At 45.3% G+C, this 27,229-nt stretch overlaps 1 protein-coding gene across 1 annotated transcript in view; it reads right to left on the bottom strand.

Moving 5' to 3' along the window:
* Window positions 1–27,229, bottom strand: part of AOPEP (aminopeptidase O (putative)) — a 415,716-nt gene that overhangs the window by 140,360 nt on the left and 248,127 nt on the right. Inside the window, exons 6-7 of the mRNA XM_052644727.1 lie at window positions 19,702–19,891; window positions 15,554–15,660 (exon numbers count right to left, since the gene is read on the bottom strand). Coding sequence (XP_052500687.1) covers window positions 15,554–15,660; window positions 19,702–19,891 — 297 coding nt within the window. The remainder of the gene's footprint in view (window positions 1–15,553; window positions 15,661–19,701; window positions 19,892–27,229) is intronic.

Here is a 27,229-nt window from a genome sequence, read left to right as displayed (position 1 = left end):
CCTTGTTGGTGGTTGTGGTTTAGTTATTAACTCATGTCCAACTATTGTGACCCCATGGACTGTAGCCTGCCAGGCTCCTCTGTCCATGGGATTCTCCAGGCAAGAATACTGGAGTGGGTTGCCATTTTTTTCTCCAGGGGATCTTCCCAACCCAGGAATAGAACCCTGCTCTCTTGCCTTTTAGGCATATTCTTTATCCACTGAGCTATGAGGGAAGATCAATCGCTATTCATCTTAGCCTCACTAAATCCACAAAGGGTGATTTTGATGTAAAACAAACAAACAAAAAAACCCTAAATGAATTAGAGGAACCATAACTGAATTTTATTCAACCACACATATTCAGGGCTCGGCTTAGCTAAGGAGCATCGTATCCAAGCAATTGTTACTTTTTGTACAGTGTTGTCTTTGAGAGGTGAATGCAACATACCTGAACTAGTATCCTCATAAGCCAGGATAAAAGGGGCCTCTCACTGTCCAGGGCCAAGGTGATCATCACAGAGCACAGGCTGTCAGTCTGCTATGGAAAACTTTTTTTGGGGGGGGTTATGTCAAAACAAAACAAAAACTCCATGACTTTATCTCAGAAAGAGGCAAATGAAACACATATGACTTCATTTGACAAGGCGAGGTTAGAAGCACGCTTTGAACACTGACAGCATGTGTGGAGCCGTATGCTGAAATGATGGGAAGGATCGTCTCCTCTTATGACTCAAAGAGGAGCAGATGGTCTGTGGGAACGGAGAAGGACTTTTCCCTCCTGGGTGGAGAATGGCACCACGCTGGGGACTAGAGGTGGCAGGGGATGGAGGGGTCGCCCGAGTTTGAAGCCCCACACACACCTGGATGTAAAACAAGAGGAGTAGTCGGGAAAGCAGCTCTGTACTCAACACTCCGTTGAGGCCTTACATATAATATGCTGTGCGCTAATGGTAAGTGGAAGGTAAGACTAGTCCACACGGTATGGTTTGTAAAAGCAAAAAACTAGAGATTATCAACATGTTCAAACAAATGGTTAGTCCGTCATGGAATATCCATAACCTGGAATATTTTGGAGCAGTTAAAGAAAAAAAGACTTTCGTGTGTCAATAACAGCACAATCATCAGGATTACCCAGGGTGGAAAAAATTAACACACGCACTGGTGTGTATATACTTATACTTGATGGATGCTTCCTTGGAAGTGAATCATCTCTGCGTGGGGTGTTATACCACAGACACCATGGCGACGTCTTCCTGGCATCCAGCACTGGGAGCGGCTCCTCTGGTTGCATCCGCAGCCCTGAGGACAGCAGCTGCCTCCTGTGTTAAGTTCTCCTTCTGTCTCTCCTTTGGAAAACTGCTGGTCAACCCTACTAAGGCTACAGCGATGTTATACAACATCCAGTGATTTCTATCAGTCTCTCTCTTTTTTAAACAATTGAGAAAAGATGCAACTTGTATATCATAAAATTCACCTTTTTAAAAATGTGTAATTTGGTGGTTTTTAGTATACTTACAAGGTTGTGCAAACACCAGTATCGAATTCCAGAACATTTGCATGATGCCCAAAAGAAACCCCATAAGCAGTCACTTTCCATTTTCTCTTTCTCCCTCAGACCCTGAAAACCATTAGTCCACTTCTCGTCTCAATGCGCACGCATGCTCAGTCGCTTTAGTCATGTTTGACTTTTTGTGATCCTGTGGACTATAGCTTGCCAGGCTCCTCTGACCAGGGATTCTCCAGGCAAGAATACTGGAGTGGGTTGCCATGCTCTCCTCCAAGGGATCTTCCCGACGCAGGAATTGAGCCCGTGTTTCCTGAGTTTCCTGCACTGCAGGCAGTTTCTTTACCGCTGAGTCATCGGGGAAGCTCTCTTATCTCTATAGATTTGCCTATTCTGGATGTTTCAGATAAATGGAATCGTACAACATTTCCTTTTATGTCTAGCTTCTTGCAGTTAGCATGGTGTTTTCGAGCTTCATCTACTCATGTATCAGGGGCCCGTGCTTCAGTTCCTTCTTACGGCTAATGAGTATTCCACTGTAAGAATATAACCCATTTTATTTACCAGTTCATCTGTTGATGGACAGGGGTTGCTTCCACTTTTTGGTTATTAAGAATAATGCTACTATGAACATTCCTGTACATGTTTTTGTATGAACTTATGTTTTCCTTTTACATGTAAACTTCAGAGTGAAATCTCTGGTTTGTATGGTAACTCTGTGTTTAAACTTCTGAGGATCTGCTGGACTGCTTTCCAAAGGAGCCGTATTGTTTTATATTCCCGCCAACAGTGTATGAGGGTTCTAATTTTTCCAAATCCTCATTGTCCTTTTTGCTTATCTTTCCAGGTGGCCTAGTGGTAAAGAACCCTCCTGCCAATGCAAAAGACGTAAGACACTCGGGTTTGATCCCTGTGTCAGGAAGATCCCCTGGAGGAGGACATGGCAGCCCACTCAGTATTTTGCATAGAGAATCCCAGGGACAGAGGAGCCTGGGGTCACAAAGAGTTGGACACAACCAAAGCGATTTAGCACATTCTAGTAAGTATAAAGTAATATTTCACTGAGGCTTTGATTTGCATTTCTCTGATGACTAATAAGGTCAAGCATTGTACGTGCTTCTTGGCCATTGTATATCTCCTTTGGAGAAATGTCTATTCAGATCCTTTAATTATTTTTAAATTGAGTTGTTTGTCTTTTTATTGAGTTGTAAGAGTTCTTTACATATCCTAGATACAAGTCCCTCAGAATTATAATTTGCTTTCTCTTATATATATAATATAAAGTATATTATAATATACTTTCTATCATTCTGTAGGTTGTCTTTTCACTTTCTTGATGGAGTTCTTTGAAACACAAAAGTTTGAAACTTAAAAAGTCCAATTTATTGATACTTTCCTTCTTTGATTTTTGACCCTCCTTAGGTGTCATATCTAAGAAACTGTTACTTAATCCAAGCTCACGAAGACTTATACCTATGGCTTTTCCCCCTAATAGTTTAATAGCTTTAACTTACATTTAGGTCTTTGATCTATGTTGAGTTTGTTTTCATATGTGATGTGAAGCAGAGAGTCTGATTTCATTCTTCTGCATGGGGATATCCAGCTGTCCCATGCACATTTGTTGAAAAGAATATTCTTTCCCCCAGTGAATAGTTCTGGCACCCTTGTCAGAAACCAACTGACTGGACTTCCCTAGAGGTACAGTGGATAAGAACCCACCTGCCAATGCAGGAGACGCAAGTTAGATCCCTGGTCCGAGAAGATTCCACGTGCTGTGGAGCAGTTAAGCTAAACTGCTGAGCCCGCATGTTGCAACTACTGAAGCCTGTGTGCCTAGAGCCTGTGCTCCACAAGGGAAAATAGCGCATTGTGAAGCCTGGGCACCACAACAAAGAGTAGCCCCTAGGGAAAGCACCGGCGCAGCAACAAAGACCCAGTGCAACCAAAAGAAAAAAAAACAAAAAAACTAAGTGACCATGAATGGCACTGTTTGTTTCCAGATTCTCAATTTTGTTCCATTGATCTACACGTCTGCCCGTATGCCAGTACCATGCTGTCTTGATTCCTGTAACTTGGTTGTTTATTGTTGTCTTGTCCAACACTTATGACCTCATGGACTGTAGCCCGCCAGGCTCCTCTGTCCATGGGATTCTCCAGGCAAGAATACTGGAGTGGGTTGCCATTTCCTTCTCCAGGGGATCTTCCTGACCCAGGGATCAAACCAGAATCTCCTGCTTGGCAGGCAGATTCTTCACCACTGAGCCACCTTGGAAGCGCACTGTAACTTGGTAGTAAGTATTAAAACTGAGATGTATGAGTACTCTGCTTTCGTTCTTCAAGATTGCTTTGGCTGTTCTGGGTCTCTGGAATTTCCATATGAACTTTAGGATCAGCTTGTCCATTTTTGCAACAAAGAAAAAAAAAGACAGCTGAAAGTTTGGCAGGGATTATATTGAATCTGTAGATCACTGTTGGGAGGATTGCATCTTAACAACCCTGTCTTCAATTCATGAACACAGGATAATTTTCCATTTATTCAGTTCTTCAATTTCTTTCAGCAGAGTTTTATAGTTTTTAGTATGTTTTGCACTTCTTTTGTTAAACTTATTCCTAAGTATTTTATCATTTTTGATGTTATAAATGAATTCATCTTTTAATTTCCTTTTCAGATTATTATAGCTAGTGTAAAGAAACACAACTGTCTTAATGAATAGGTAAAGAAGATGTGGTACATATATACAATGGAACACTACTCAGCCCTAAAAAACAAAGATTGTCATTTTGCAGCAACATGGATGGGCCTAGAAATTAACATACTAAGTGAATCAGACAGAGAAGGACTAATATTATATGATATCACTTGTAATGTGGAGTCTAAAAAGTAGTAGAAATTAACTTATTTATAAAAGAGAAACAGACTTATAGACATAGAAAACAAACTTACGGTTATCAGAGGGGAAGTCAAGGAGAGAGATAAATTGGGAATTTGGGCTTAACAGATAAACATTACCATATATAAAGTAGATAAACAATAGGATTTACTGTATAGTGCAGGGAATTATAGTCAATATCTTGTAAATAACCTAAATGGAAAATAATGTGAAAAATATATCTCTCTTTCTTGGGCTTAGTGGTAAAGAAACTGCCTGCCAGTGCAGGAGATGCAAGAGATGCCAGTTCAGTCCCTGGGTCAGGAAGATCTCCTGGGAAAGGAAATGGCAACCAACTCCAGTATTCCTGCCTAGAAAATCCCATGGACAGAGGAGCCTGGTGGGCTAGTGTCCATGGCATCACAAAGAGTTGGACGTGATTGAGCACACACATGAGCACAGCATCTCTCTCTCTCTCTCTATATATATATACATATATATATATAATCACTGAATCACTTTGCTGTACACCTGAAACTAACACAATATTCAATTAAAACAAAAAGAAGCACAATCATGTTTTGTATACTACTCTTGTATCTTGCAATCTTAATGAACTTGTTTGTTAGTTTTAACAGTGTTTGGGGTGGATTCCTTAGAATTTTCCATATAGATTATGTCATCCACAAAAAGATAGTTTCACTTCTTCCTTTCCAATGTGAATGTCTTTTATTTTACTTTCTTAGCTAATTACTTTGACTAGACCCTTCAGTACAATGTTTAACAGAAATACAACCCCTCTTTTTTATCCCTTCTCTCCTCAACCATTGACTTGAAAAGGAGAAGAGCCCCTATGAAATTGGGTTTTAATACGTGGTAAGATTTTTTTTTTTTTGCTTTTTGTTAATATTTTGGGCTACCCTCGTAGCTCAGTCAGTAAAGAATCTGCCCGCAATGCAGGAGACCCAGGTTCGATTCCTGTGTCAGGAAGATCCCCTGGAGAAGGAAATGGCAACCCACTCCAGTATTCTTGCCTAAAGAATCCCATGGACAGAAGAGCCTGGCAGGCTACACAGTCCATGGTGTCACAAGAGTCGGACATGACTTAGTGACTAAACCACCACCAAGATATTTTTCTCTTGTGTCTTTGCAGCAGCTTCAGTCAAATAGTTGGACAGCTTTTGTCAGTCATTTTTGATCAGCAATTGGCCAAAACACAAACTAAATGCAAAGCATGAGGGAGACATACGAGGAGTAAACAAATAATCTGTAGAAGAGAGTCAATTTAGGATTACATGAGATTACAGCCAAAAGTACGCACTGGCTCAGAGTTTTTCCGAATGGCAAATTAATATTCATTACCCAAGAACGTAATGCAGATAGTGCTAGAATTGGCTGAGGGCATGAGATATCCTCAGAGGATGAGCAAAATAGGAGTGAACTATTATGGAGTGGTTTATGTAATATAGGAATTATTTTTTAAGAAAATATTTCATAAGCAAATAGTGTTATAATGAATCAGTACCCCACAGGGTTGCAATATAGAAAAATTATGCATATATGCTTATAAGGCTTATTTTCCAAAGGATTCACAAGACAATATGATTATCTCAGGGTGAGGTCTACAGTGGTAGGGATGGAATTTTATGCTTTTCTAACAAAGGTCCATCTAGTCAAGGCTATGGTTTTTCAAGTGGTCATGTATGGGTGTGAGAGTTGGACTATAAAGAAAGCTGAGCGCAGAAGAATTGATACTTTTGAATTGTGGTGTTGGAGAAGACTCTTGAGGGTCCCTTGGACTGCAAGGAGATCCAACCAGTCCATCCTAAAGAAAATCAGTCCTGAATGTTCATTGGAAGGACTGATGCTGAAGCTGAAACTCCAATACTCTGGCCACCTGATGTGAAGAGCTGATTCATCTGAAAAGACCCTGATGCTGGGAAAGATTGGGGGCAGGAGGAGAAGGGGATGACAGAGGATGAGATGGTTGGATGGCATCACTGACTCAATGGACATGGGTTTGGATGGACTTTGGGAGCTGGTGATGGACGGGAGGCCTTGGCGTGCTGCGGTTCATGGGGTCGCAAAGAGTCGGACACGACTGGGTGACTGAACTGAAACTGAAACTGAGTTTTCTTTTTTTTTAAAACATGGTTAACTAGTAGTGCTTATGAACTACTTTATTTCTTCTTTATGTTTTTCTATATTTAAAAAGAATGTAGTCTACTAAATGCTATTGCAAAAAAGAAACATCAGGTACATTACATATGTAATTATGGGCCTATCAAAGAGAATTCTACCCCTCCCTTAGAAATACTTGAGTGATGAGTAACCCGAGAATGGTCTGAAAAATGAAGAAGGAAGGGTTATTTGAGTCAACTATTCAGGATGTGTCTGTCATCTTTGCTGGGTAAAAGAAGTGTGAGCTGAGGGTGTCCCTCCACCCTCAGGAACTGAGTGGGCAGCTCAAGGGGGGTGGAGCTGGCCTTTGAGACAGGAAAGGGCAGGGTCTGTTTCTGGTTGGCTGGGAGCCCCTCAAGATTTTCAGAAAATGCTGGCACAGGTACAGCAACCTCCTGTCACGAAAGGGTAGAAGCAGTCTATACAGCTAGCTGCCCAGCGTGTGTGATTCAAATTAAAAACAAACAAAAAAACAGAAACAAAAAACAGCAGACAGGGATAACGGGGTGGAGGGGACCTTGAGCCTGAGTGATGGAGGGTGGAGCGCAAGAGTTCCAAGATACAGATATCGAGACCCTCACAGGCCAGTGCTAGTGGTCTGAGCTCGGGTTAGAACTCTTGAAGGCCATACACCAAAGAACGTTTTTCTTCTCAGGGCTGTAGTCAGATTCTGCATAGAGGCCGGGGAAGCTGTACAGAGCAGAGCCAGAGGGGACACCAGGGTGGCCCTTATGTAGAGATTAGACCAGAAATAGGTTCCCAGCAGTCTTAGAAGCATTGCCAAGTTAATTCTTTCCTCAGGCTGTTCATTTGAGCATCTCTGTTTAATGTTCAGATTTTCTGGGGGGGAAGGGAGGGTGGCGGCGCGGTGTGCTTGCTTTTAATCTTACCCTTTCTATTTGTAACCAGGCATTCTTCTGCTTTAAAAAAAATCCTCTCTTGGGAATTCCCTGGCAGTCCAGTGGTAGAAGCTCTGAGCTTCCACTACAGGGAGCTCAGGTTCAATCCCCGGTTTGGGAACTAAGAACCCACATGCTGCGTGAGGTGTGGCTAATAACTAACTGACTAAAAAAAAAAAATTCTCTTAATTTCTTAGCAAAATTAACTTTGGAACATTCTAGCCAATTGCAAGTTTGTGAGGAGGAAAGGTAGGTGTTTCTAGGCTCTGCTTGGTTAAGAGACAGGAGCAGGGTGCCTCCGTGGTCGCCAGCTGGAGGGTGGCAGCCATGAAGGAGGAGACAGAAACCAGAATAAACCAGGAGAGAGTGAGGCTGGCCATGGGGCTGCGTCCTTGAGCCCTCTGTCACTTGTTGAGCAAACATTTACCTGGTGCCAGAGGGTCTAGATGACAGTATCTAACATGTGTTGAGTATTTACTATAGGTTGAACCACAGGAAATTCACAATAGTCAGTCATTTTAGATGTATCAAAATGGCAATTCCCTGTGATTTAGTCTAACACATGTACTCTAAATGATTTGCATGTATTCATCACATTTATTGCTCACATTCACCTATAAAGTGGAAACTGTTGCGTTACTATTCCCATTCTGCCGTGAGGAGCTAAGATCAGTCTGGTTGCGTACCTCTCTGAAGGTCACACAGCAAGGAGTGGCGTCACCACTGGACTTAAATCCAGGCGTTTGGCTTCGAGGCTGACTTAACCCTATGCTACTTCTCCTGGGTTGAGAACTGAGCACTAACGAGCTCTGGAGAGTTTAGGTCTGCATCCTCAGACGATTTTTTTCTAAAAAGAGGCAGGGTAGACTAGGTCCTGGCCAAGAAGGCACTGGGACTGTAGCCCTTCACCTTGTTCAAGTCGTAACAAGCTTCACAAAGCTCACGTATTCAACCAGTTCCTTTATTGGGTCGGTCCTTATCTAGGATCAGAGACAGCTTTACATCCTTTTATTAGAAGCCGTCTTGAAGCTATATGGACATTTCAATCAGTTTTGAAAAACCCCAAATGAGCGACTCATTCAAAGCCTTAGACCATTTAAGAAGAGGGTCCCAAGCTCTTCAAATCTCAGGTCTGGGTTCCTGAAACAGCCATCTAATTCTATCTGGCCTCTCTACACTCTCTCTCTGATTGTACGTTATCCCAAAGGCTGGGTAATCTTCCCAGAATGCCATTTTCACTATGTCATTCTTGGAACTGAAAAAAGTTTCCCACTGCCTAGACAGTCACATGCAAACTCTTGAATTTGGCATCAAAGGAACTCCATTACTCAGCCTGGTCCACTTTCAGTCTCAGAGGTTCTTAATGGTTCTCCTAGTCAGGAAACCCATTTCTCACTTAATGGCTATCTCCACAGCCAATTCACTGTTTATGCCTGCCAGGCTTTGCTCATTGAGCTCCTTTCCCCTCACTGCTTTACTAGCGTCAATGCAATTCTCTCTTACCCTCCAAGCTCAAGCCTCACATCTTCTGAATGGCCCGTTCTAACTAAGCTTACAAATATTAAACTCGTAGCTCTTTGAATTCTGAGGATGCAGCCTAGAATTTGTCTATCTACTCTGTTGTGAACAATATTTCAACTCTCTGTATAATATACAAAGAAACTCAGACAGAGATCATGTTGTCTACAACATTCACTTCTTCAGCATTTATCAAGCACCTGGCATTTAGTATTCTTGCCTGGAGAACCCCGATGGACAGAGGAACCTGGTGGGCTACAGGGAGAAAGAAAGAAGGAAAATGAAGATGTTAGCTGCTCAGTTGTGTCCAACTCTTTGTGATCCCATGGACTGTAGCCCACCAAGCTCCTCTGTCCATGGGGATTCTCCAGGCAAGAATACTAGAGTAGGTAACCATTCCCTTCGCCAGGGGATCTTCCCAACCCAGGGATCGAACCTGGGTCTCCAGCATTGCAGGCAGATTCTTTACCATCTGAGCCACCAGGGAGAGATGGTGTCATATGGACAGTTCAGCATTCACATCTGATCTTTAAGAGAGAGCTGGAGGTTTGGGAGCCTACAGCACAGACGAGAGGTGTGGCCAGCTGTGCTAATGCCCCACTCATATCCCATGGGACCCCTTCATCATTTGTGTTCACATAAGCTCTCGGCATGTTCTCTTGACTCTTTGTCAGATGTGACCCTCAGGTCGCCTGAGCCTCTTTTGCCTGTGAACACAAGAACCAGAAGCACCTGGAATGTATTTCTCTCTCAGCAATGATGACAGGCGCTGGAACATTCACTCTCTGCACTCCTTGCCCCTGATGCAGACCATTCTGAAGCGGACCCACACTGCTTCCAGGGCACTCCTGTATAACCTGACTTGATATCATGGCACCCGGCTTGGCAGTCCATTCTCCCTTCCATTTTCCCCTTCTGAGACTTCTTCCTAACAAATCTCTTTGACAAGAATTTCATGTGCTTTCAGAGGAATCCCCACGAAGAGAAAGTGTTTAAATGAAACCACTCCAGGAGGATGAGCAGTCAGGAGGGGTCCCCTAGGGAAGGCCAACTCTAAGTACAGGAAGATGAAGACTGTGAAGGAGATGGAAGGGGGATGGCAGACGGGACCAAGGAGAACCAGAAGAGCGGCAGCCATGAAACAGAAATTTCCAGAAGGAAAGAGTTATTAACAGTACCAAACAAAGCAGAGGAGCCTAATACGGTAAGATTAAGAGGAGAGGAGCCTGATGAGTTAAGCCTAATAAGGTAAACTATGTTTACAGGATCTGGTGATCATAAGGGCACAGGGCCCTTAGGAACAATTTTCCCTAGACTTGTGACCCCAGTTCATGTCCAAAGGAGGATCTTCTTCCTCCCTCGGTATGCTAATCTTCCTTCGTGTCTCTCTTATAGACAGAGGGGTCTAAAGCTCACTCATATATGTAGCTCTGTGATATGTATCAAGGCATATTCATTTCTAGTTCTGTTTCTGGAACCGGACATTTCTCTTTAGTTGTACTGAGACTGTCAGGTTAGCACTCAGACATCTGAGAGGTCAGGGTAGACATGGATGCTGATGTACTTACAGAATCAAAGGCTGGTGGCTTCAGTCTTTTCTTTGGGGCAGGAGCAAGAGAAGGAAAGGAGGGAGGGGAAGGTCTGGAATAGATACCAAAGGCAACACAGAAGGGAGCTGCCCAAGGAGGAGCGAAGGGATTTATTTGTGCCTGCAGGGCCACTGAAAGAATTCCGGGGAGTGTTCAGGCTCAGGGTGGAGGAGCAGTGGTGAAGACTGACACTCTGGGCTGGAGTTTTTCCATGAGAAAGGCTTGTGTGGCTGTGGATGGACACGTTCCCACACGTGGGTGGGAAAAGATTGCTGTGTTCTTGAAGGATTAGAAATAAGAATTTTGAAAAAAACTTTAAAGGTGAAGACTTCATGCATACTAGAGAAGGTTTACACATAGGTTTTTAAGGGAAATATGGAAAACTGTGCTTAGGTACTGTGCAAATTCAAAGGACTCATGGCAGGAACATTCCATTTTGGCCATAGAGTTACAGACTTGAAGGGTTTCCTCTTATTATGGGATGTCTTTGTAATGGGGGGGAGCAGAGAGGGATTCACGAGGAAGATACGAAAAGAGCTCACATTTCTCTAGAACCGTATCAACTGTGGAGGCAGTAGTTAGAAAGAGCCACGTCAGACACTGGGCTTGTCAGCACCTCTTCAACGTGATATATTTTAAGGTTTTCTCAGCACGAGTTTGACTTTTAACAATGAATCCAGTAAAGGGGGGAAGTGATAATAAATCACAAACAATAAAAACCAACAGAGATTTCTTCTGACCCTGCCACCGGAGCTCTTCCATCCCGCTGGCCAGTCATGATATGCTAACTGAAAGCACTTGGAAGAGGCCGGATGCAGCTATACCCAGGAGACCAGAGGCATGGGAGCCTTTCAGAAGGCACCTTGCTTGTCAAGAGTCATGGCTCCTACAATGGACAAGGGAGGGGCTTTTAGGCCGGGGATTGGGGAAAGGAATAGGAGAGATTAAAGCAATGGCTGCCAGGCAGGGGAGAGTGGAACGGCAGTAAGATCAGGCTTTGCAGGGTGAACAGTTCTGCCCGGGGTGGTGGAGAGGTGAGGGAGAGTCTGGAGACAGCCACTGGGGTCTTGTCTATGGGAAAGGCATTTTAATAATTAACAAATGAGAAAAGGCATGGAGCCAGTAGTAATGTGACCCTAGCCTTTTGGAACTATGCCTTAGGAGCCTGCAGACACGTTACAGGCTCCCTAGCCAGTGAAGGCTGAGAGAGATAGGAAAACCCAAGGAACTGCTGTAACCAAATAAAACTTACCACTAGGCCGATTTAAGACACATTTGATGAGAGCTGTAATTCAACACTGGGAATATGGAAGGTACAAATGGAACAGGTCTTATAAATTACTGAAATTAGCAAGTCAGAGACAAACATAATTTTAATTTTTCTCTTCTCACTTTGTTAATACTCCTTTAATATCATCAACACAATATTGAATTCGCTGTTTCCCTATATTGACTGAAATAATCAGATACACTCTTACGTGTAAAAACACAAAGATGTTTTGGTCTAAGAATTCTTTTTCCAACACAACCTTTCATGTCCTTCCACAGTTCAAGATGCCTGGAGTTTTCTTTCTTTCTTTCTTTTTTTTTTTTTACTGCAACTAAATGCTATATCGAGTTCTTCAGAGGCAGGAAGATAGAGTAGGAAAAAAAGGATTATTCCAACCCCCACTCTGCTCTTAATCAGCTATATGATGTTGGACACCTTAACCAGTCTTTCAAAACTACGAGTCACCTAAGCGAAGATGTGAAATGGCCAGCAGGAGAGGTGAGGAAGGACCAGCAGTGAAGCAGAAGGTAATCAAGGAGACTGCGACACAGAAGCCAAGAGAAGAAAGTGTTTTTAGAAAGAGTGGTCAACCATGTTGAAAGTTGTTGCAAAGATAAGTTGAAGTTTCCACTGTATCTGGCAATGTGAAACTAAGACTTCTAAATTGTTCTTGGTCCATTATTTCAAGACCATGGGGTATCTTAATAGAGAGGGGGAAAAAGATAGCATCTTTGATGATCATTTTATGAGACTTCTTTTCCAAGGTCTTATTTTTGTATTAAAACAAAAATCTGAGAATAAATTTTTACAATCCGGGTTTTTCCTTTTCACTTTCTGTCATTCTAGGTTCTCTGTGCCCATTTAAGGGAGAATTCTAAGGGATGGGAGTAAACTAAACTGAGACTATACAATTCAGGGCAGGTTCAGAAACATTTCCTCTTCATTGTAAGTGCATCTGATAACAATATTTTCCATACTGATGTGCAACACTCTTTCAAATGCACTCATTTCATGGTTAGCCTAAATTTAGGCAAACACAATTTCTGAATACTAAGAAAAACAAATGCCATAATAAGCCTTCTAGCACAAGGGTCTAAAAATAGTGGATTCCTTCTCCCAGCTCCACACACAAAGGAAAAGCTCTTGGACGTCAGAAGTTCCATGAAGCCCCGAGACAAGGCTCTCTGCCTGTGTGTACTGACTTCCCAGTGGACATCCGGCTGTTTAGATGTTGGGAACACATTTCATCAACTAACTTTAGTTATAATATCCTTACCCACTGAGATGGTCTCTGGTCATTCAGAACTGGAAGTATCGAAGGGACTTAGAGACTTGGAAAGTGGGGAAACTGAGTCTTGAGAGACTTGAGTCTTGGCGGGATTGGTGAAATTACACAGCTCACACACCAGTCTGTTCCTGCATCAGCCGCCTTAAAACAAACCTCCCAGGCCCTCACCTTGCTCCCCTCCCAGCACAACTCCTCTCACAAAGTCCAGACTCAGTGTCTCTGCTTCCTGACCTCCCATTCACTCTCTACCCACTCCAATCTGACTCCCTTCTCCACACTCATGAATAAATGCATGCATGTCAAGGTCACCAACATCTTTCATGTGATCCAAACAAAGGTCACTTCTCTCCAGCCCTTTTACGACACCGCTCAGCAACATCTGACACCCCACTTCACCTTCTTGACTCATTTTCCCTCCTGGCTTCCATGACTCCTGGCCTCTGGGTTTTCTCTGCATTGATTTTCCCAGTTTCTCTGCTGACTCCTCATCTTCCTCCCAACCTCTTCTCTCACTTATTTTTTCTACCTGGTAATTTCAACAGGCTCAGAATTGTAAGTATCCATAAGGGTGAATGTTTCAGGCTCTCCACTGAGCTCCTGACTTGTAAACCCCACTGCAGTCTCCATACTGAATGTCTATTTGGCACATCACAGTTAACAACATGTAAGACCGAAATCTTTATTCTTCCCTCCAAAGCCTGCTCCTCCCAAAGTCTTTACCATCTCACCAAATGGCATCACCATCTGTCTACCCAGCTGCTCAAGTCAAAAGCCTAGAAGTCATTCTAGACACTTTCATTTTCCTTTTCTCCATATTCAATAGACCAAAGATCTGCCAGTTCCACTGCCAAAGCATGTCTTAAACAGGCCTGCTTCTTGCGTCTACCCCGCCGCCAGGGGTAGTGTGGACTCCTGCAACTTCTAACCCTCCTCCTTGCTTTTTGTCTGCTGCCTGCAATCCATGCCACACAGCGGCCAGGGAAGCAGTGTCAAAACACCAGACAGATCAGATCCTCTGTCCTTAAGGCCCTGGAGCAACTCAGGACAAGGCCAGATGATCCAGCTCCCACCCGCCTCTCCCGACCTTCCAACTGCACCACCACCGTTCTTTCTTCCTCAACCCCAGCATGCCAGGCCCTTTCCTGCCTGCAGGCCTTGGTGCTCCTCCAAGAGGCACTCCCCACCCCTCCTACTATAAATCTCCGGGTTCCCTTCGCATCAGCTTCTCACTGCCTGTAACTAAGCTGTGCACACAAGAGGGTCCCTGCTAAGTGAAAGTTCTGAGAGAGCGGTGGCCCTATCCACGGTGGCCAAGGGTGTCGCCCTTCTGGCAGCTGAGGGAAAGGATGCTCATAGTGGCACTGGGTGGGGAGGGCAGGCTCCTGGCTCCTAAACAATGGATGAGTCAGCTGACGCCTGCTGTTAGTGTGCGAGGGAAGACATCTCCCTGGGAAGAGTGGCCACACCCAGCGCTGCTGCACAAAAGCACTGGCTAGCCTCGCTGGGGTCAGGTTGGGCTCGGCATTTCCCTCAGACCTCGGCCTTAGTGTGCAGTCACTGCAGAAGGGGGGTTTTTATTTAAAAACAAATGGCAACAGAACTGGTCCAGGCAGGCTTCTTTCTACCCAGGCGGTAGACTGGCCCTGGGGGCTGCCATCTAAAATAAGGGGCGATTCCTGGATGGCCGCCTTCCCACCTGTCTGACTGCAGATTCCAAAGGCTTGGCTCCAGTCAACAGGGGGGCAGGAGGAAAGCTTCTGTTGCCATAGTAACCACAGTGCTCCTGGGGCCTAGGCTCAAGGTTTCAGATAAACAACTATTTAGAGAAGTGAAGAAAAGGAGAGGAGAGAAACCAAAAAAAAAAAAAAAAAAAAGGTGAAATGGCGAGAAGTAATCTTACAAGTGTTGCAAGACACGCTCTGAAAATAAAACCAGGGAGCCAAGAGTAGAATCCTCCCACCAGCACGGGAGTGGCCTCCTGCCGGGGACCCAGCCGGAACAAAAGGCCCCATTGACACAAACATCTGTTACTACTAAACACTTAGGAATCAATATTTTCCTAAAGGCTTTTTTTTTTTTTTCTTTTCTCCTTTCGGCTTTAAAGGGTTACTGTCTGCCAGGCTAACAGACCCTCACCTTCTCCAAGTCCACGGTCACCATGTGAAGTGACTATTAGAACTTCAAATGAAGAATTTGATCCTGGAAATAGCCCTGTGCTAGTTTTTTTTTTCCTGAACACAGACACCAGGAAAATGTCAGAAGGCAAATCCAAACCCACGCCCTGAAAGACTTAAAATGTTAACAGTCACATCCCTGGGAGGATGAGTAATCTAGCCCAATTTAATTTAAAAAGGAAACCCAGCAGATTTAAGAGATGGCCTGGATGTGCCTTGAAGGGAAGCAGGAGCGTGATAGGGAGGATGGGAAGGTGACAGGGTCATGGGGGCTTTACCTCAACACCTGCATTTCCTCCGGGGAGTTCTGCACCTCATCCTGGAGGCGATGCCAGCGCAGGCAAGCCCTCAGCTTCTGCTGCTCCTGGGCCTCGTGGGGGGCCAGCTGCTTGGAGCACAGACGCACAAACACACATACACAAAACACAGTCACTGCTGTCCTCTGCAGAGTCAGAGCCGCCCAGTGGAGCGGCGGGCTTTGTTTCAGGGGGGGATGGCACAGACAGCCCCCACTGCGCCTTGTGCCCCATAGGGAAAGTCCGAGGACCAAAGAGGTCTTTTAGGTCCTCAAACTAAGAACCAGCCCGCCCTCCCGCGCTGCCTGTTTGGGAGCCCCTTGGTCCGACAGCCTCCCTCTCCACCACCCCCGCCCCGCCCCCCTCGTCCTGCCCTGGAGAGAGCAGACCTCCCTAGGGGCTGGTTTCCACTCTGATTCCATCCAGCCCTTTCTTGCCTTGTCTTTTCGCACAAGGTGGGAAAGGTCCCCTCCATTTACCTCCTATTTTTTCCCAGTCCCCAGTTTTGTTAAGGGCTGTTTACAGGGGAGCTAATGTAACCCAGATGACTCTGTTTGCATATAACCAGGAAGAGCCCAATGCCTAGACTCCCTCTCGGGCGGGAAGGCCATCACCCCTGCCCTACTGGGCAGAACTGGCTGCTGTCACCCGTGTGCTCACAAGGCCCCTCGGCTTTAAATGCCACAGTGAGGGGTGGGTGGGGTGGGAGGCAGGACATCCACTGGGGAGGGAACTGTCAGTGTCTACAGGCATTCCTGGAAACTAACAGATATTTACTGATTCTCTGCTAGGCCCTGGGGACATAATGGACACAACTATGACCTCGAGGAGTCGAGGGAGACAGATGAGAATACTAACCATTGGAGTCCAGTGATGGATGGTAGGGGTTGAAGAAGGACCCCAGAGCTCCCAGGACAACCAGGGTGTTCAGAAGGTTTTCCTGGGGAGGGGATGGGGTTTGAACTGGCCCTTAGGGAAAGCAGGAGTCAGCTAGGAGAGGAGAAATTTCAGGAAGAGGGGAAGCATGTACAAAGCTCATGGGGCCTGGAAAGAGTGTGAAATGTTTTAAAAACGGGGAAGGTTAAGGTTGGGCCAGGGAGCAGGCTGCCATTCAGGGAGGGACAGAAGCGCCAAGTAGCTGGCAGTGGTGAACATGATCAGCAAAATTTGTGTGTCCTGTTGTTATGGACTGAATTGTGTTCCCCCAGCAGGAAACCCTATGTTGAAGACCTAGTCACCGGTGTGACTGTGTTTGGAGATAGCGGCCTCTAAGGAGGTAATTAAGGTTAAACGAGTTCAAAAGGATAAGGCCCTAACCCAATAGGGTTGGTGTCTTTGTAAGCAGAGGAAGAGACACTGAAACTCTCTCTCTGGGCCATGTAACAACATAATGAGAAGATGGCCCTTATCAAGCCAGGGAAGAGAGGCCTCATCAGAAACCAAGCCTGTCAGCACCTTGATCTTGAACTTCCCAGCCTGTTTAAGTCTCTTGGTCTGTGGTCCTTTGTTATGGCATCCTGAGCCGACTAAGACACCTGTGAAGAAGTCTAGACTTTCTCCAAGTTGATGACAAGTTAAATGACTCAACTTGCCACTAATTCAATTCACTTCTCTCTATGGAATCCCACTGAGAGGAGTGGAGGTTTCTATCTCCTGGTTCAGAGATCCCCCACTCCCCTTTGCGGTACTTGATAATGTGTGGCACTGCAAAGCACAGTCTCCTGGGCAGAAAAGTAACACTGCACCCTCATGCCTTGTTCAGGGATGAAGTAACTTCTTGACCGGGAGAGTTCCCTGAGGCCACCCACCCTTTTCTGCCCTGAGGAGCACTTTTCTCTGGCTGAGGAGGCTTGGCAGGGACCACCAGCAGCTCAGTTTTATTCAACCTTCAAGGAAGGGATCAGAGCAAGGGATGAACCCTGGAAATGTTTCCAAACTTTGTGCTGATTCCAGAATGGACACTTCGCTTCAGAGGGTATCTGCGGTTTCATATATTGAAGACTTACTTCATGTACCTTAAAGGATGATGAGGTGGACTGCTCCCTACTCCAGGTTAAGGGTAAAGGAGGGACAGAGAAACTTTAACCCCTATGTTCCCTTTGAGGCTCATAAGAAGTCATCTCCTCCAAGAGGGTTTTCTGGATTTTCTCATATCCAGCCTCTTTCACCTTTGAACTCCCATACTAATTAGCGTTTACCTCTCTTTGCTAACTTATTTTCTTCTTCCTTCCACTATATGCTTTCCTTATCTTCAAAATTAGACTCTGATCTTTTTCAAAGCAGCGTTGTGGACTTAGCCTTTTATCTCTATGAATCTAGCAGAGAATGGACACATGGAAGGTTTATAGCTGTGAGATGCAGCCAGGCCAGCTTTGTGCCTCTATCAGTACCGACAGATGCAGGGCAGAACAGCTAGAGGCAGGACCCAAGCAGAGAGATTCCAGGAGGTAGAGGCAAGAGGAAGGATAAAGGGGGAGTGCTCTTTGGGGATTCAGGACATAAAGGGCAGAGAGATGGTCATCAGACACCTGACATACACTCATGATGACCAGAATAGCACAAATCTGACTGTCTCAGGTGGAAGCACCTCAGGGGAGAGATGGTGAGAGAATCCTTGCTGAATGCCTACTCCATGCAAGGTGGTGGCAAAAACAAAGATGACGAGAACAAGAAGGACAACTGGTATTTCTCGCACACACTCTATGTGTCAGGCACGGTGCTAATAAGCTCATTCACACACCACCCCCTCCACTCTGCAAGGTTAAGCATTTTATAAATGAGGAAACTGAGCCTCAGAGAGGTGACTTAACCTCCTGACACTCACAAAGCTGGCAAGCAGCAAAGCTGGGGTTCCAACCTGGGTCCTACTTCAGACCCAGCCTTTCTGCTCAAGAATCTGCCATGTGACCTCTCTTCACAGGATTCTGCGTGGAGGGGGACACGGCTATGCACACTGCTAGCTCAGTAGCCAAGGTGGGAAAGCAGGGTGGGAAGATGAGCAGGACACTGTGCCACTGTGAAAGAGGTTATTGCCTACTCATGAGGATAGCAGGAAGAAGAAACAAGTGAGAAAAAAGAGGTAAGTACAACTACAGTGGAAACTCAAAGTTTCTAGAAGAGCATTACCGAACTGTGAATGAGATGAAGAGCCTGGGCTATCAAAGGAAGGTGACCTTGAGCTGGCTAGTGAAAGATATACAGGATTTCAACAGGCAGAAGGAACTTGACCAAAATCATGCAGATGTGTACAAACTTGTGAATTTCAGAATTCAAATCGTCCAGTATGCAGGGATGGTAGGGGAAAAGATGTGACCAGATATTAGGAATTGGAAAACAAGCAGGAGGCAAGCAGGAAGCAGGTTAGCTGCCATAGCTTCCTTATTGCTGGTGGCGAATTAAGTAGAGGTTGTAAACTAGGAGTGTGTTGAGCAGGTCTGGCCTCGGTGTGTATTTGGTCTGCATATTTTTCACACTGATAAATTTCACATAAAAATCCAGAGTCATAGTTTCTTTTAAAACACTAGAAGTCCAGGCTCTATCAAGCCCTCCTTTCAACATGACAGCAATTGGTCAGAACTGAGGGGAAGCGGCCGGTGTACCACAGTCCTCCCCGTTCCCTAATCTGCAACACCGGCTGCTTCATTCCTCATTACTTGCAGCAGACATCTAAAATCATGACTCTGGATTTAAACTTTCATCTCATCACTTAACAAAGCAGAACACGGTCGATGTCAACACAACCACAACCACAAAGGAGTGCTTGAGTATGCCGCAGCACCACCTGTCCTGCAAGTCTTTGCTCAAACGTCTCCTCATCAGAGACCTTCTCCGATGAGCACCTTCTAAAACAGCACTTCCTCCACCCCTCTCTATCTGGCTTCGTTTTCTTGACAGTACTCATCCCTGCAAGCTGCAGATGCTGTCGTTTACCTACCTGGTCTCCCTGTCATCACTAGATCGTGAACCCCAGTGAACCCCACGGGGAGCAAGGTCTCCCTTCTCATTTACAAAGCAAACAGAACAAGGGCCTAGGTGCATAATGAGCACTCAATACCTTTCTGCTAAATGAGCGAAAGACTCAGTTGAACTTGACTCTGGGTACTGAAATGCTTAGTGCACTTGAAACTTACCTGCTGTGCCTTGGCCCAGAATACATCTTCCAAGTGAGTGGCGAACCCTTCACTCAGCCACTCCTCCGTCCAGTCTCGAGCCCCAATCGCCAGGCCAAACCAGGCGTGAGCAATTTCATGGCAGAGACGGGTCCCACAGAGCTGGCTCATTCCAGTCAAGGTGCTCTGAGAGAGGAAGACGATGTGTGGGCTGGGGATAATGGGAGAGAAAACACACAAGAGTCTTGTCAGGGCCTGTCGTCACGGCCACCCCCTGGGGCAGCTTTCTCAGCCCTGCCAGCCTGTTATTATCATGTGCATGCTAGATCACGACCGATAGGCTCGCAGCTTAGATGCTTTTAGAAATAAATAAAGTGGCAGTTTGCGTTCCTGGCAGCAGCTCAGGCTGCCGTTTCTGCCAAGCAGTTGTCTCCGTCATCAAAAGGCTATTACCTGTAATAAGTAACCTGCACTGAGGTTTACACTGAAGAAATTACAAGGCGATGGAAGCATTTACCCTGAAATCTGGACTGTAAAAGAAGAGCAGGTGTGGGAACGTGAAGCCCATGCTGTCAAGACACTGATCAAAGAAGACCCTTCAGCCAAAAATCCGAGTAGCTTACAGACAAAGTGAGAAGTCACGCAGAAGGACAGGAAAAGCCGAGAAGAATGGAACCAAACATTTTCTATTTCAGGCCAGGGCTGGTTACAGAGGTAACAAACCACAGGTGCCATGGATGGGTGAGGTTTCAAGAGACTCTGATAAAGGCTGAATCTCTGTAAGGCTGAGATTTTCAAAGGTATCTTTTCCTATCTACAGATGCTTATAATTCACATGACACAATGATAGGCAGAGAGAGAGAAGGAAGTTAACTCACTCAGGTGTGCAAATGGCCCCAGGGCTGGCACCAGCCAGGGAGATTTATTAATATCTAATCTCATTTCCCATACTTTGCTTTAAAACTCCAAACACCATGATTAGAGCTGCATTGATGAAATGGCAGGAAGGGAGGCTGAAGAGAGAAGAGGTAAAGGGAGTACCTCCTGTGCCTCGGTATTTCTCATTTATCCAGGACTTGTTTACAGTCTTATGAATGAAGAATTTGCTTTGAAAAAAAAAAAAAAAAAACCCTCTCCTCCATCAATTGAACACAAGCAGTTGTGAAACCTTCCAAATTAAGAAACTGTACACACTGGTTCCTTCCTTTAAAAGCCATGCATTTGCCATCATGTGGGCTCTGCACAAGCCAGAACTGCTTGCAGATTTGTCCTCCGCCCCCACGGCCACCAGTAGAGAAAACCCCACCTGTATTTCCCTTGCACAACATCACCCATTCAGCTCAGGGAGCTCAACTGAAATCGCGGCAGTCATGTGTGCCAAAACAGACAGCTTTCATGTGAAATAATAACAGGGCAGGCACGCAAATGAGAAAGTGTCTGCCAGGATCTCAGCAGAGTCCACCAGAAACTCTGGGAAATAAAAGTGTAGCTGGGACCTTTAGGGTACAAGGGTGCAATGCAGCAGGCGCCAACAGTATTTCAGAGCACTAACTCAGAGGGAAAAAAAGGAAGGCAGGAAGCAACACAGGAAGGAAAAGAGAGAAGGGTGAGAGAAGGGAGGAGGGTGGGAGGGAACCAAGAGGCACAGGAGCTAAACTTCCTCTTCCTGAGAAAGTCGCCCATGGAGAAGACAAACTGCGAAACCTGGCATTTTCAAGTAAATGACCCCTTGCTCTGGCATGTGCAGCGCTACAAAGAAAAGCCACAGAAATGTACCAAGTAAATAACATTCCAGACATACTGCTGGCAGCACTTCACCCTTTCGGCTAAAACAAAACAGAAGTAACTTCAGTCTTTGTAAACAGGCTCAAAGACAAGCCTGCGTTGGAAAGGTCTGCTGGCCAGAGATCCAGACGGTGCACGCAGAGTTACAGACGTGGTGTGGCTGAGCTGACCCCTCGGCCCAGGAGCGGCACACACGCTGATGACTGTGAAATTGCAGACTGTTCATGAGGAAAAGCCTGCGCCGTCCACGGCGACCTGCTGGCTGCTTTGTCCCAGTGTGGAAGTTGATCCAGGCCCTTTTATGCAAATATCAAAGTCTGAGAGGGCTGAAGGAATGCACAAAGCAGCTGTGTGGGGGTGGCATTTCATTTTCCTGTCCTGTAATTTTTCCCCTTCAACAGTCTTCGTTGTCTCCACCAGACCCGGTATTTTGGAGATACCACCCTGGCCTTGGTTGGGCTTAGGACAGATCCAGACATTGCTGGACTGGTGCCTAAATTCCCATTCCCTGTCCTCAATACTCTCTTCCTAGCCAGGGAGAAATGTGTTTCCTACTGTCTTCTGAGAAAACCGAAGCTTAAACTTCCTTCTAGATTGGAAGGATGTGCATTTCGCTTGATACAAGTGACCCTATTATCAGTGAAAAACATGACCTTCTCCCTGAAAAGCAATTTTCCAGTTTGAGAACCAGATCCCAAATTCTCCTGCAGCGGAGTTTTCTGTCTAAGGTTGGGTTTTACCTATGGATCATACCTCCCTATAAAGAAAATGGCTTCTTTCTTAAACTAAATTAAAATGCAGAGTGAGGTTTTGATAATCTTTCTCAAGGGTTGTTAACAAAATCCTGACATAAAAGGACCAATACAATTTTTTTTCAAGTTAAGGAGAATTTACTCCTCTCCTTTTGAACTTAAATGTCAGGATTTTTCATGGTAACTAGAATTTTTAAACTGCTTTTTTTCAACAATGAATGAAGAACTGTATAATGCTCAAACTCACTTCAAGGAGTAATATTAAATATTCCTCTACCAACAGATAATCTCTTTCACACCCTCCTTCAAAACAGAATGAATGTTTAGAATTTTCTACTCAAACCTTTCACTTGATTTATAAGTTTCACCCCTGGGCTCCTCACATTTTCCCAAGTTGTCAGAATTGTATTCATGGTCCTAGTCAGTCAGCCGGGAATCAGTCTTCACTCTGACAAGCTCCATTTGAAAACGGGTTTTCTTTTTTTCTTTTTTCCCTTGAAAGGGCCTGTGTCAACTGCCTCTACAAATGCCAAATTGTTGATTCATCATCATTACAGAGGATGGAAGATAATCACTTCAGTGACATCTTCATCCTAAAAATGGTTCTTTAAAAATTTTTTTTCAAAATCACAGAGTTGATCATTTTTCCCAAATAAGAAATGGGTGGGAAAGGAATATTTTCAACTCTCAAAAAGCACAATCCCTCTTATTTGTATTCTCCGTCATAAATTCTCACTGCAAGTGATCCTGGGGCCAGCGGGGCAGAGCAGGGGGTGGGGCAGGGCAGGGGGCCGGGCAGGGCCCCAGCAGGACGCGTGTGCTCCTTCCTTCCCGGGAGACCACCAGCGGGGCTGCCTCCCGACAAAGGCCACGTGGTATTGTCTGTCTGCTGCCTCCCCCCCACCCCCCCTCAAGTTTAAAAATATCATTTCTGGTCTGAAAACAGTTTCTCAAGACTGTTCCTAAAAGCTCCCTCCCGACGCAGATTAGAAGGCTGTGTCCGCTAATTTAAAACACGCTTCTAGCAGAGGAGGAAGGAGTGCCTTCATTACTCTCAGGAGCCGCTCCAATCCTTCGGGAGGAATTCAATTTGGAGAGGAAATGGAGAATTTCATCAGATCTTAAGCAGGGGCTGGTGTGTGATTTATTTCTGCTTTGTCCAGGGAGACGTGACCGGCGTGGTCCACCTTGCGGATCAGGGAGACGCGCAGCACTGGGGGCTCCAGCCCAGCACCGCGGCCCCGGCGGGTCAGAGCAGGCTGCAGGCCGACCCAGAGGACAGGACATAGCTGCTGGTTAGGGACGAGAAGAACCCCAGGGCACCCATTATCCCGGAGCAGATCCAACAGGCCCTAGGGGGAGCAGATTCACTTTTTATACAGGTCCTTGGGAAGTGCATCCAGGAAACAGACACAGACTCACCAAGCTTGAACTTCTGGGTTCAAAGTTTCTCACAGTCTCAACAACATGTGGAGCCCAACATTCCATTCCAGACAGGAAAGAAAAATCAAGAAAGAGGGGAACCCTGAGTACTTCCAGAATTAAACTGGATAGCTCTAAAAGGACCTCATGATTATGTGAAAACAACTTTTGCTTGCATGACTTAGTTGCAAATATAATCAGGATAACTGAAAGGTTAAAGATTTGGAATGCGTTCCAGGTGGCTCAATGGTAAAGAATCTGACTGCCAACGCAGGAGGCACAGAAGATGTGGGTTCGATCCCTGGGTTCGGAAGATTCCCCTGGAGTATTCTTGCCTGGAAAACTTGATGGACTGAGGAGCCTGGTGGGCCACAGTCCATGGGGTCACAAAGAGTTGGACACGATTGAGCATGCGTACTAGAGAAGGCAATGGCACCCCACTCCAGTACTCTTGTCTGGAAAATCCCATGGATGGAGGAGTCTGGTAGGCTGCAGTCCGTGTGGTCGCTAACAGTCGGACACAACTGAGCGACTTCACTTTCACTTTTCACTTTCATGCATTGGAGAAGGAAATGGCAACCCACTCCAGTGTTCTTGCCTGGAGAATCCCAGGGACGGGGGAGCCTTGGTGGGCTGCCGTCTATGGGGTTACACAGAGTCGGACACGACTGAAGCAACTGAGCAGCATCCGCAGCAGCAGAGCATGCATACAGACTCAGAGTAAGTAGCTTGGGGGCAATGTGAAAGGGAGGACAAATAGGAGTTACCCATCCCTTAGTAACATTTCATGCAAAGATGGGCACAATAAAAGACAGAAATGGTATGGACCTAACAGAAGCATTAAGAAGAAGTGGCAAGAATACACAGAACTGTACAAAAAAGATGTTCATGACCTAGGTAACACGATGGTGTGATCACTCACCTACAGCCAGACATCCTGGAATGTGAAGTCAAATGGGCCTTAGGAAGCGTCACTACGAACAAAGCCAGTGGAAGTGATGGAATTCCAGTTGAGCTGTTTCAAATCCTAAAAGGTGATGCCATGAAAGTGCTGCACTCAATATGCCAGCAAATTTGGAAAACTCAGCAGTGGCCACAGGACTGGAAAAGGTCAGTTTTCATTCCAATCCCAAAGAAAGGCAATGCCAAAGAATGCTCAAACTACCACACAATTTCACTCATCTCACACGCTAGTAAAGAAATGCTCAAAATTCTCCAAGCCAGGCTTCAACAGTACGTGAACCGTGAACTTCCAGATGTTCAAGCTGGAGTTAGAAAGGGCAGAGGAACCAGAGATCAAATTGCCAACATCCCTTGGATAATCAGAAAAGCAAGAGAGTTCCAGAAAAACATCTACTTCTTTTTATTGACTATGTCAAAGCCTTTGACTGTGTGGATCACAACAAACTGTGGAAAATTCTTCAAGAGATGGAAATACCAGACCACTTTACCTGCCCCCTGAGAAATCTGTATGCAGGTCAAGAAGCAACAGTTAGAACCAGACCTGAAACAACAGACTGGCTCCAAACTGGGAAAGGAGTATGTCAAGGCTATATATTGTCACCCTGCTTATTTAATTTATATGCAGAGTATATCATGTGAAATGCCAGGCTGGATGAAGCACAAGCTGGAATCAAGATTGCCAGGAGAAAGAGCAATAACCTCAGATATGCAGATGACACCACCCTTATGGCAGAGAGCGAAGAACTAAAAAGCCCCTTGATGAAAGTGAAAGAGGAGAGTGAAAAAGTTGGCTTAAAACTCAGAATTCAAAAAACTAAGATCATGGCATCCAGACCATCACTTCATGGCAAATAGATGGGGAAACAGTGAGAGACTTTATTTTGGGAGGCTCCAAAATCACTGCAGATGGTAACTGTAGCCATGAAGTTAAAAGACGCTTGCTCCTTGGAAGAAACACTATGACCACCCTAGAGAGCATATTCAAAAGCAGAGACATTACTTTGCCAACAAAGGTCCATCTAGTTAAGGCTATGGTTTTTCCAGTAGTCATATATGGATGTGAGAGTTGGACTATAAAGAAAGCTGAGCACCTAAGAATTGATGTTTTTGAACTGTAGTGTTGGAGAAGACTCTTGACAGTCCCTTGGACTGCAAGGAGATCCAGCCAGTCCATCCTAAAGGAAATCAGTCCTGAATATTCATTGGAAGGACTGGTGCTCAAGCTGAAACTCCAATACTTTGGCCATCTGATGCAAAGAACTGACCCATAGAAAAGATCCTGATGCTGGGAAAGATTGAAGGCAGGAGGAGAAGGGGACAACAGAGGATAATACGGTTGGATGGCATCACTGACTCAATGGACATGAGTTTGAGCAAGCTCCAGGAGTTGGTGACAGACAGGGAAGCCTGGCATGTTGCTGTCCACGGGGTCACAATGAGTCGGACATAACTGAGCAACTGAACTGAACTGAGTTCCTTGGTCCTGGAGAAGAGTCTTGAGAGTCCCTTGGACAGCTAGGAGATTAAACTATTCAATCCTAAAGGAAATCAACCTTGAAGATTCACTGGAAGCACTGCTGCTGAAGCTGAAGGTCCAATACTTCGGCCACCTGTGCAGAGAGCTGACTCATTGGAAAAGATACCTGGAAAGACTGAAGGCCAAGAAGTGGGTGGCAGAGGATGAGATGAGTAGACAGCATCACCAACTCAATGGACATGAATCTGAACAAACTCTGCAAAGTAGTGGAGGATATAGGAGCCTGGCATACCTCAGTCCATGGGTCGCAAAGAGTCAGACGCAACTTAGTGACTGAACAACAAATTCAGAACGTGCTTCCTCTTCCTCTGTCAGGTGTGATGTGGTTTATGCCAGCATCTCAGCCAGTACATTTACAAACCAAATGCTCAGTTCCGGCCCCTTAATCTCTACAATGAAATCCCTCAGTCCCACTCCCAGATGCAGTCTAAGGTAGGGGACATATGTGTTGCTCCAAAGGAAAGAGATGGCCCAGATGGATCTGGAGGGCCCCTGCTCCCCTCTGGCTCTGGGACTGCTTCCTTCTGCTCCATCAGACATTCGACTCTGGACACATAGTGTGGACTTATACTGGAGCCTTATGAGACATGGGGATGTGGCCCTTTCAGTAGCCAGAGGTGGAAACCAGATCTAAAAACTGGAAGAAAACTTGCTGCATCTGACCAATACAAGGATTTAGGTTTGAGAGAAAAGGTTAAATTAGTATGTGTTTTCCTTTAAAAATGCTAAATAGCAAAGAGGCAGTAAAACATGTAGTCACTTATCTAAACGAATTTTGGCTCAAACTGCTAACATGACTATAGCAGAGAGTGACTGAGTGGAATCCCCAGGGCCAGAGACTTCTACCAGAAACATCCTTCTTCTAAAGACTCAAGTGCTTGAGTATGTGCAGTGTGCTAGGCACTGTATTTTATATACATCATCTCATTTAATCTACCTCATGACCTCAAGAGACAGATTTTATTATCATCCCCACTTTTGAAATGATGAAAGTGAGGCACAGAGAGATAAAGTGACTAGCTCAAGGTCACACACCTGGTAAGTCGTGGAACTGGTATTTCTGCTCACACATTCTTGACCCCGAAGCCCT

Source organism: Budorcas taxicolor, chromosome 8 (assembly GCF_023091745.1).
Source record: "Budorcas taxicolor isolate Tak-1 chromosome 8, Takin1.1, whole genome shotgun sequence".
NCBI lineage: Eukaryota > Metazoa > Chordata > Mammalia > Artiodactyla > Bovidae > Budorcas > Budorcas taxicolor.
The sequence above is the reverse complement of the archived record's forward strand: the minus strand, read 5'-3'. Positions and strand labels throughout refer to the sequence as shown.